Here is an 11,052-nt window from a genome sequence, read left to right on the forward strand (position 1 = left end):
TGCTCAGTTTTTGGTAGGTCTTGACAGATACGTTTATATCGATTGGGACAGTCATATCAATGAGGAGGCATGTTTTTTGTCTGAAGTCTTTCAATATGATGTCTGGCCTATTTGCATCTATATTTCTGTCAGTTTGAATGGTGAATTTCCAGAGGAGTGAGATGTGCTCATTTTCAAGTACTGGAGGTGGTTTGTGTTCCTACCAGTTTTTATCATGGGGCAAGTCCAGGTTTTTGCAAATTACACAGTGAATATATTGTGCTGCTCTTTCATGACTGTTGAGATACTCTGTAGGCGCAAGTAGACTGCATTTGGAGACAACATGATCAATGGTTTCATTTTGTTGTTGACATACACAACATGTTGGGAAGCTGCCATTCTTTAATATGTTGGCCTGGTAGCTCCTTGTTGGTAGGCATTGATCTTGGCCTGCTATGATAAACCCTTCTGTTTCTGATTTTAAGCCAGAAGCCATTAGCCATTGATGGGTAAGGGCTTTGTCAACATCGGCATTATTCGCTCTCTTTGGGTATTTGCCATAGAGAGGTTTTTCTTGCCATTTATCAGTCAGAATATCATCATTATCATCATCATCATCATTATCATCATCAAGGTCACAACTTGGTGGAATCGTTAGCATGGCAGATGAAATGCTTAGTGGTATTTCATCCATCTCTATGTTCTGAGTTCAAGTTCTGCCAAGACCAATTTTGCCTTTCATCCTTTTGGGGTCGATAATAGATATATTGGTTGCATACTGGCGTTGATGTAATCGACTTAGCCTCCTCTCCCCTAAAATTGCTGGCATTGTGCCAAAACTTTATTATTGTTGTTGTTGTTGTTGTTGTTATTATTATTATTATTGTTATTATTATTATTATTATTTTTATCTTTTTGGAGGGAAGGCATAGTTATTTAAATCAACCCAAGTACTTTACTCTAGAATGAAATAATGAAAGAAGAAAAAGCATAATGTTCTTGAAATGATGAAAAGCATGGTCACACTGGTGGGTTTTGAACTCAGAACGAAAGAGCTGTAACTTAATATTACAAGATTATTATTATTAATATTTTTTTCCCCTTTGTCTTGCAATGATTTTGATAATCCACTATCATTGTTAATTATAGTGTTGATTATAATGGTGATGATAACGAGGGAAAAATTTTCTAATCTGCCATTCTTGGCCTGGGAGAGAAAAACTGAAATGACAATAGGTTTTTATCTGTCTGGGAGTGATGAATGGTGAATAATGATGTTTGAGAATGGTGCTGATGAAGCTGATGATGACGACGATGACGATAGCAATGTTAAAACGCAATAACAAAGATGATGATGATGATGATGATGATGATGATGATGATGATAGTGATGATAATGATGATAGTGATGGCAATTTTAAAACGCAATAGCAATGCTGATAATGATGGTGATGATGATTATGATGTTGATGATGATGATGATGATGATGATGATGATGATGATATTTTTTATACAGTTCTTTCTGCTTCATTCTAATCTATTTAGGTCATAGCTGTAGATGCTCGGAACCATGGCAGCAGCTTCCACAAGGCCAGCATGACATATGAAGAAATGAGCGATGATTTAGTACAATTGATGTCCTCTTTGAAAATTCCAGAAGCAATTATCATTGGCCACAGCATGGGTGGAAAGACTGCGATGGTCGCGGCTCTACAACATGTAAGTCTCTTATATAATAATAATAATAATAATAATAATGATAGTTTCATCCATCATTCTTTCATTTATATAAATACATACATATATGTATGTATATATATGTATGTATGTACACATGCTATATATACATATAAACACTATGTATGCATATATATATATATATACTATATACACATCCTATATATGCTATATATATACAAAGGGGTTTTGGAAAGTTCCTGGCATCAAGGGTGTTGTGAAAGGACTGGCTGGAGGCTCAACCTTTCAAGTACTTTTAAAGGGCTTAGAAAAACTGAAGGACCACTGCAAAAAGTGTAAATCTGAGAGGGGAAATATGTTGAATAAAACCATAATTAACTGATCCTTCTGTATTTTCCTTTTACCTAAAGACAAGAACTTTTCAGCACACACTCATATGTGTGTGTGTGTATATATATATACTGGGGTTTTTCAAACGGAAAATTCTATTTTATAAAACTATTTTTCAGCTTAAATAACTGCCCACCTATAATAAGCACGCATGGGCGGTAATATTGAAGTAAAATATTTCACCTAGGAAAGAACAAAGATATTCTCAAAAGCCATATTTATTTTATACAATTCCATTGAACTTCTGTTGTTTCAGTTATCAGATATATAGACATAAAGAAACTGAAACAGTCTTAAATGAAGCAGCATATTAAAAAATATTCTGAAGTTAACCATGGATCGAGTAGGAAATATTGAAAATTAAACTGTTGAAAACATGAATAGAAGCCTCGTATTACACATGTAAGGAACATCAACAGCAAAACAGTGGTTATTACTTGGATATCGGTGTTCAATAAGAACTTGTGTTACAAATTGAGATATTCAAGGTAAATCAGATCACGTAGCAATGGTGACAAATATAATTGGATCAGACATGTGGCGTGGTACAACTGCCGAACTATCAGATAGCGATAATCAATCAAAAGGTGTTACATTACTCCTCCGACAAAATAAGGCTAGTGCTGAACAGAACAAATGAATGTCTAAACTGAATGCAAATGAGAACACCAACTCTGTTTCAACTTTTAACCACAAATAACCACCCATCCAAATAAACGCACATGGGTGATCTGATAGATGGGCAGATTTTTGGAGAAGCCCAGTATATACATATATATCACCATCGTTTAATGTCTGCCTTCCATGCTGGCATGTGTGGGATGGTTTGACAAGAGCTGACCAGCCCAAAGCCTGCACCAGACTTCTGTAACTGTTTCGGCTGGATTTTTACAGCTGGATGCCCTTCCTAACACCAACCACTCAGTAGAGTGGACATTGTGATTTTTATGTGGCACAAGCACAGGCAAGGTCAGTTTTGGCATAGTTTTTATAGCTGGATACCCTTCCTGACACCAAACACTTTACAGTGTGGACTGGGTGCTTTTTGTGGACTCTGTATATATGTGTGTGTATATTTTCATGTATATGTATATATATATTCCCCTTGTTTCCCATTGGAAATTTCGAAATGGCAATCTGTTTGCACTTTTTCTTGGAAGTGTTAATTTTATCTTATCTTTTCCTTTTAATGCTTTTACTTGTTTCAGTCACTTGACTGTGGCCATGCTGGGGCACTACCTTGAATGATTGTTGACAAACAAAATCGACCCCTAGGTCTTTTAAATCTGGTATTTATTCTACCAGTCTTTTTTACAAAACCTTTAAGCTGCAGTGATGTAAACAAACCAACACCAGTTCTCAAGTGGTGGTGGAGACAAAAAAATAGACACACACACACACACACAAACACATAAACACACAAACACCCACACACCCCAAAACACACAAACACACACAAATATATGTATATGTGTAGATGTGTATGAATGTCTCTGTGCTTTTGCCACACACACACTCATACACCCACAAACATCCCCACACATATGTATATATGTGTATGAGTGTCTCTGTGTTTATGCTACACATACATAGATGCACACACACACGCTTGCGTGCACACACACATACACACACGTATTCATGATGAGCTTCTTTCATTGACTTTCTACCAAGACAGTCACAAGACTTTGATGGTCTTGGGCATTTGCTCAAGGTACCGTGCAGTGGGATTGAATCTGGAACCATTTGGTTGGGAAGCAAACTTCTTACCACACTGCCACTCCTGTACCTATACATATATGTATTTATTTATGTATGTATGTGTGTATGTATGCATGCATGTATGTATGTATGTATGTGTGTATGTATGTATGTATGTGTGTGTATGTTTGTATGTATGTGTGTATGTATGTATGTTTGTATGTATGTATGTATGTATGTATGTATGTATGTTTGTATGTATGTGTGTATGTATGTATGTATGTGTGTACATGTATGTATGTATGTATGTGCGTATGTATGTATGTATGTATGCATGTATGTGTTATGTATGTATGTTTGTATGTATGTATGTTTGTTGTATGTATGCATGTATGTGTGTGTATGTGTATGTGTGTATGTATGTATGTGTGTTTGTATGTATGTATGTATGTATGTATGTATGTATGTATGCATGTATGTGTATGTATGTGTGTATGTATGTATGTTATGTTGTGTATGTTTGTATGTATGTGTGTATGTATGTATGTTTGTATGTATGTATGTATGTATGTATGTATGTTTGTATGTATGTGTGTATGTATGTATGTAAGTATGTGTGTACATGTATGTATGTATGTATGTGCGTATGTATGTATGTATGTATGCATGTATGTGTGTATGTATGTATGTTTGTATGTATGTATGTTTGTTTGTATGTATGCATGTATGTGTGTATGTATGTATGTGTGTATGTATGTATGTGTGTTTGTATGTATGTTTGTATGTATGTATGTATGTATGCATGCATGCATGTATGTATGTATGTATGTATGTATGTATGTGTGTACATGTATGTATGTATGTATGTATGTATGTGCGTATGTGTGTATGTATGTATGCATGTATGTGTGTATGTATGTATGTTTGTATGTATGTATGTTTGTTTGTATGTATGCATGTATGTGTGTATGTATGTATGTGTGTTTGTATGTATGTATGCATGCATGTATGTATGTATGTATGTATGTATGTGTGTATATATACATACATACATATATATATATAGACTCAATCCCAACAAAAGTCACCAGGGGTATCCCTCAGGGGATTGTTTTGTTTTGGGGTCTGCTTCTCCTTATAGTCTATAGAAATGACATCTCAAGTTTCAGCAAACACAGCAAATAAAAAAACAAAAAAACATTCACAGATGGCTCCAAGCCCTTTGGAAATTATCAATGGAGAAGACTGCACTGCACTCCAGTCTTGATTTACACGCTGTAAGCCATTTGGCAGATGAGAACGAAATGCGTTACAATTTTGCAAAAAAGACTGTGCTCAAACAACCAATGTTTTTTATATCCTTCAGGGGAACCATTCACAGCATCTAATAATATCAGGTCATTAAGGATGAAATATTTGATTTTGAACTGAAAATTTATTTTCCCTTATCTCAACAAAATAATGCACTCAATCAAAGTATGCACTTAAATTATCAACACAATTTTACCGTTATTTATGCTGGCAGCAAAGAATTCTGGAGAGCAAGAGCTGACGAAATCACAAAAGGTTGTTTTTGTATCTTCTTCGGATTTGAAGTTTTTTCTTAGCAAAAAGTTGTCTAATGCCTAGAAAACGTGATAGTCAGTTGGTGCAAGGTCTGGTGAATATGGTGGATGATAGAGTGCTTCCAAGTTCAGTTCCTGTAACTTGAACAGTGTTCTTTGTGCAACTTGTGTTCGAGCATTGTCTTGCAAGGGAAGTGGTCTGTCTCTATTGACCAATCTTGGTTGTTTAATTGCAAGTTCACTCATCCTTTCATCCGATTGGTTGATGTATACATCTGCTGTAGTTGACTTACCAGGTCTCATGAAATTGCAGTGGACGACACCATGGCTGGACCACCAAACAGACACCGTTAACATTTTTTGATGAATATTCTTTATCTGACTGTCGTTTTGGCACTTCATCTCTATCCAACCACTTTGCAGAATGCTTGCCATTGTTGAAAAGAATCTATTTTTCATCACATCTAACAATATGATGCAAAAATGGTTTGCTTTTTTATGCTGAGATAGCAAAGAATAGCAAATTTCAATATGACATGTCATTTGATGCTCATTCAGTTTGTATGGTACCCACTTGTCCAACTTCTTTACCTTGCTGATTTATTACAGATGGTGCAATACAGTTGGAATCAAAGAATACTTTGATTGATATAGTTATGTATATGGCTGGTCAGCAACACTTTTTTCTGCAAAATGTGGATAGTTTATCCTGTTCATGCTATATTATTAGCATTATCCTGTGTTTGAGAATAAAAACAAAATTACTTCTTTAACTTTCTAAGACATCTCAATGCTTCTAAAGCAAACTTTCGTTTCTTTGTTTACTTTAATCGTAATTTTTTATATATATATATATATATATATATACTCAATGGGCTTCCTTCAGTTTCTGTCTACCAAATCCACTTACATGGATTTGGTCAGCCTTAAGCTATAGTAGAAGACCCTTGCCCAAGGTGCCCCCCAGTGGGACTGGGAAGCAAGCTTCTTACCACACAGCCATACTTGTTTATATACTCAAGAAATTTTGTAGCTCCATAGGACAGGAGCTCCTAATTTGCATACTATGGGTGTTTAACACTTTATTATTATCAAGGGCCTATCGATGGAGAATCCAGTTCACATAGTATCAAGGTATGTTATCATATATGTAAATCTGTGTAGAAGACAATCCCCCCCCCCCAGTTTGTGGGAGCCATCATGAAAAAACAAATCATATAAAACAAGTAAATTTTTAATTATATCTTTAATAAATTAAGGTGGTGAACAGGCAGAATCATTAGCATTCCATGGAAACTGCTTAGCAGCATTTTGTCTGCCGTTACATTCTGAGTTCAAATTCTGCTGAAGTTGACTTTGCTTTTCATCCTTTTGGGGTTGATAAAATAAGTACCAGTTGAGCACTGGGGTCAATGTTATCAACTTACCCTGCTCGCCAAACTTGCAGGCCTTGTGCCAAAATCTAGAACCATTATTATTATTGTCATTGAAGACATCACATAGTATCCAATATTGTGATGTTGTAGATTGACAATATTGTCTACCAAGGATTTGTACCGAGCATTTGTAAGTCACAACAAGGACCTCAGACAGACAGTACTTTATGTAGTATACATGCAGTTCCAAGTAAAGCTTGTTGTTGTTGCTGCTGTTGCTGCAACAGTGGCTGAGGTGGTGGCAGTGAGCTGGCAGAATTGTTAGCATACCGGGGGAAATGCTTAGCGGTATTTCGTCTGCTGTTACGTTCTGAGTTCAAATTCCGCCGAGGTCGACTCTGCCTTTCATCCTTTCGGGGTCGATAAATTAAGTACCAGTTACGCACTGGGGTTGATGTAATCAACTTAATCCGTTTGTCTGTCCTCGTTTGTCTCCTCTGTGTTTAGCCCCTTGTGGGTAGTAAAGAAATAGGTATTTCGTCTGCTGCTATGTTCTGAGTTCAAATTCCGCCGAGGTCGACTCTGCCTTTCATCCTTTCGGGGTCGATAAATTAAGTACCAGTTATGCACTGGGGTCGATGTAATCAACTTAATCTGTTTGTCTGTCCTTGTTTGTCCCCTCTATGTTTAGCCCCTTGTGGGCAATAAAGAATTAAGAATTGTTAGCATGTTGGGCAAAATGCTTAGTGGCATTTTGTCCATCTTTATGTTCTGAGTTCAAATTTTGCTGAGGTCGACTTTGCTTTTCACCCTTCCAGGGTCAATAAAATAAGTACCAGTTTAGTACTGGGGTTGATGTAATCGACTTAACCCTTTCTGAAACCTTGCAGGCCTTGTGTCAAAATTTGAAACTCATTATTAAAAAAAGAAAAATCAATATTTAAAATATCATTTATTGAAATTAACAAAATGAAAATTATTGTTGTGTAGAGATAAACAAATCGTAGGACCCATGCAATCATATGCATACTGGCAGATCCTGTTATCAATGTGAACAGTGAGCTCAGGACTGAATTCAGGGTGTGGGTAAGTGTCCACCCAGGCTTAGTTTTCAGTCTCCTCCTGTTTAATACTTTTCATATCAGCCCACCTCAAACTGTCAGTGATTCTTTGATATAAACTTCTCATTTTAAAGTGATTCCAAATACCAGGTTCATAACGACAAGGTTATTTTACTAAATTCTTTATTATTTAAAAAAAAATTAATTGAAATAAGAGCAATGCATTTCAGCAAAAATATGGTAACAAAAGGGTTAAAGTGATCTAAAATTTAAAAACCTCTCCATTTACATTTTCATATTAATTTATGTTCCAAACACCTGGTTAATAATGAGAATGTTATTTTCATGAATTTTTCATTAATTTCAAAATTAATTGAAACAGATAATTATTTCAAAAGAAATATGATAACAAGCTGAGAGAATACAGTTCTCTCTGTCATAACATGCAACTTCCCATATGAGCACACAGAAATACAGGGCAGTAACATATTCTCCAAGGCGGTGAGCTGGCAGAAACTTTAGCATGCCGGGCAAAATGCTCAGCGGTATTTTGTCTGCCACTACGTTCTGAGTTCAAATTCCGCCGAGGTCGACTTTGTCTTTCATCCTTTTAGGGTTGATAAATTAAGTACCAGTTACCCACTGGGACCAATGTAATCGACTTAATCCCTTTGTCTGTCCTTGTTTGTACCTTCTGTGTTAGCCCCTTGTGGGCAATAAAGAAATAAGTAACATATTCTCCTTCATTGTTCATAACTTCTTGTCAGTGTTCCACTAGCATGTTAATGCCTCAATGGTAGAAATCAACAGGTTTTCACTCAAAGAATTCATTCAGCCCTGTTTCCAGCTCCATGTTATTACCGAACAAAATGCCTTGTAGACTGTTGGAAAGTGGCTGTAAAAGGTGATCACATCATCATCGTTTAACGTCCACTTTCCATGCTAGCATGGGTTGGACGGTTCAACTGGGGTCTGGGAAGCCCGAAGGCTGCACCAGGCCAGTCAGATCTGGCAGTGTTTCTACAGCTGGATGCCCTTCCTAATGCCAACCACTCCGTGAGTGTAGTGGGTGCTTTTTATGTGCCACCGACACATGAAGATACTAAATCACAAGAATACAATGGGTGCTGTAGGACTTCTCAACCATTCTCTTGGATAACAGTTTTGGTCAGATTAGTAATGTGGGGGCACAAACATTGTTTTACTGAAGAAGCCTGTCGTGTCACCAGTTGGGTTTTTGGATGCCTCATTGAAGCAACATGTTTGCAGAATGTAAAGCTTTGTTTTGACTGTTTGGTTGTCTTTTTTCAGACATTTCAAAGTGGATTAGTTCCTCTCAATTCCTCCAAACACTGTTCATTTTCTTGCATGGACGCAACTCTGCTTCGCTTGATGTGTTACTTGCTTGTTAAGACTCAGCCATTCTTTCCTCTGTTTCTTGTTGATTTGAAGACATGAGTTTTCTTCACTGGTAACAATCCTCTTCCTCCTCTACTTCCTCCTCTTCCTCCTGTTCTTCCTCCTCTACTTCCTCCTCTTCCTCCTGTTCTTCCTCCTCTACTTCCTCCTCTTCTGCCTCCTCCTCTAACTCCTCTTCTTCCTCCTCTACTTCCTCCACTTCTTCCTCCTCTTCCTCCTCCCCTCCCCTCCCCTTCCTCCCCCTCCTCCTCCTCTTCATCATCATCGTCATCTTCGTTGTCGTCGTTATCATCATCATCATCATCATCATCATCATTATCATTATCATGATCATGATCATCATCTTCATCCTCATCATGACCATCATCATGATCATGGTCATGATGATGATCATCATCATCATTGTTTAATGTTTGCCTTCCATGCTGGCATGTGTTGGACAGTTTTACAGGAGCTAGCCAGGTAGAAAACTACACCAGGATGCTGTGTCTGTTTTGGCATGGTTTCCCGGCTGGATGCCCTTCCTAACATCGACCATTCTGCAGAGTGGACTTGGTGCTTTTTACGTGGCACCAGCACAATCAAGATTAGTTTTGGCATGGTTTTTACAGTTGGGTGCCCTTCCAAGTGCCAACCACTTTACAGTGTGGACTGGATGCTTTTTTATGTGGCACCATCACTAGCAGAGTCACAAAGTATCAGTGTGATTAAGAAATCACAGTTTATATCCATGAGTAGTCTGGTGCAAGCAAACTAATGGCAAGGGAGGAGTGCTGGAGTTTGTCCTTTTCATTCAGAGTGGGTGATACACATGCACTGAGTTTTTGGACCTTATCCATTCCGTGAAGGTGACAGGTGATAGTATTATAAGAGCATCTCATCTGCTGGGACAATTCCCTTGTGTTTTGGCACAGATCCTTGTGGATGATCTGGCTCGGTTGATCCTCACTGGAATGAACAAGGCAGCTGGAATGTGGAGAGTCTGTGAGGTCGAATTTCTTGTTGAAGCATGGAAACCATTTCTGTCCAGGTCATTCATTAACAGAACCTTCTCCATACACGACTGTATCAAGTGGCTTTGGTATCTTTGTATATTCATCGAAAGTGAAGAGCATTAGGCGCTGAAAATGTTTATTTTCTTTGACACTCCATTATCATGTCTGAAAATTATTTATATTTCAAAAATAATAAAGATTAAGTTGTAGAGTTAAAAAACAGATACAGGAAAATAAAAAGCTCCCAAAAAACTATAAAACACTTCGTTAAAAATATTTCCATGTGTTAATTCAAATAACATCGGAAAGGAACGAATTAAGTTATCCGATAGCTCAATAAAATGTTATTTTGTTATAACTGACATTTAAGAGTTAAGCCCATGCTAGCATGGAAAGCGGACGTTAAACGATGATGATGATGATGATGATGACGATACAGATACAGATACATAGGAAAAAACAGACATACAAATATAGATATGTACACACACTCACAAACACACACACACATACATGCACACACACACACACACACACATACATGCACACACACACACGTGCGCGTACACACACACACACGTGCGTGTACACACACACACACAGGCACACATATATAAGTCCACACTGTAAGGTGGTTGGTGTTAGGAAGGGCATCAATCTTTAAAAGTCTTGTGCAGGAGTGGGTTTGTGGTAAGAAGCTTGCTTACCAACCACATAGTCCTGGGTTCAGTCCTGCTGTGTGGCACCTTGGGCAAGTGTCTTCTACTATAGCATTGGGCCAACGGAAGCCTATCGTATATGGATATATATATATGTATGTATGTATGTATATGTTTGTGTGTCTGTGTTTGTCCCCCCAACATCACT

The 11,052-nt window shown here is 37.4% G+C and overlaps 1 protein-coding gene across 3 annotated transcripts in view; it reads left to right on the top strand.

Moving 5' to 3' along the window:
* LOC115222618 (protein ABHD11) overlaps positions 1 to 11,052 on the top strand; it is a 228,602-nt gene that overhangs the window by 112,284 nt on the left and 105,266 nt on the right. For all 3 annotated transcript variants that reach the window (XM_036511590.1, XM_036511589.1, XM_036511591.1), the window contains one exon: positions 1,526 to 1,699. In XM_036511590.1, coding sequence (XP_036367483.1) covers positions 1,526 to 1,699 — 174 coding nt within the window. The remainder of the gene's footprint in view (positions 1 to 1,525; positions 1,700 to 11,052) is intronic.

Source organism: Octopus sinensis, linkage group LG20, assembly GCF_006345805.1.
Source record: "Octopus sinensis linkage group LG20, ASM634580v1, whole genome shotgun sequence".
NCBI classification, from domain to species: Eukaryota; Metazoa; Mollusca; class Cephalopoda; order Octopoda; family Octopodidae; genus Octopus; species Octopus sinensis.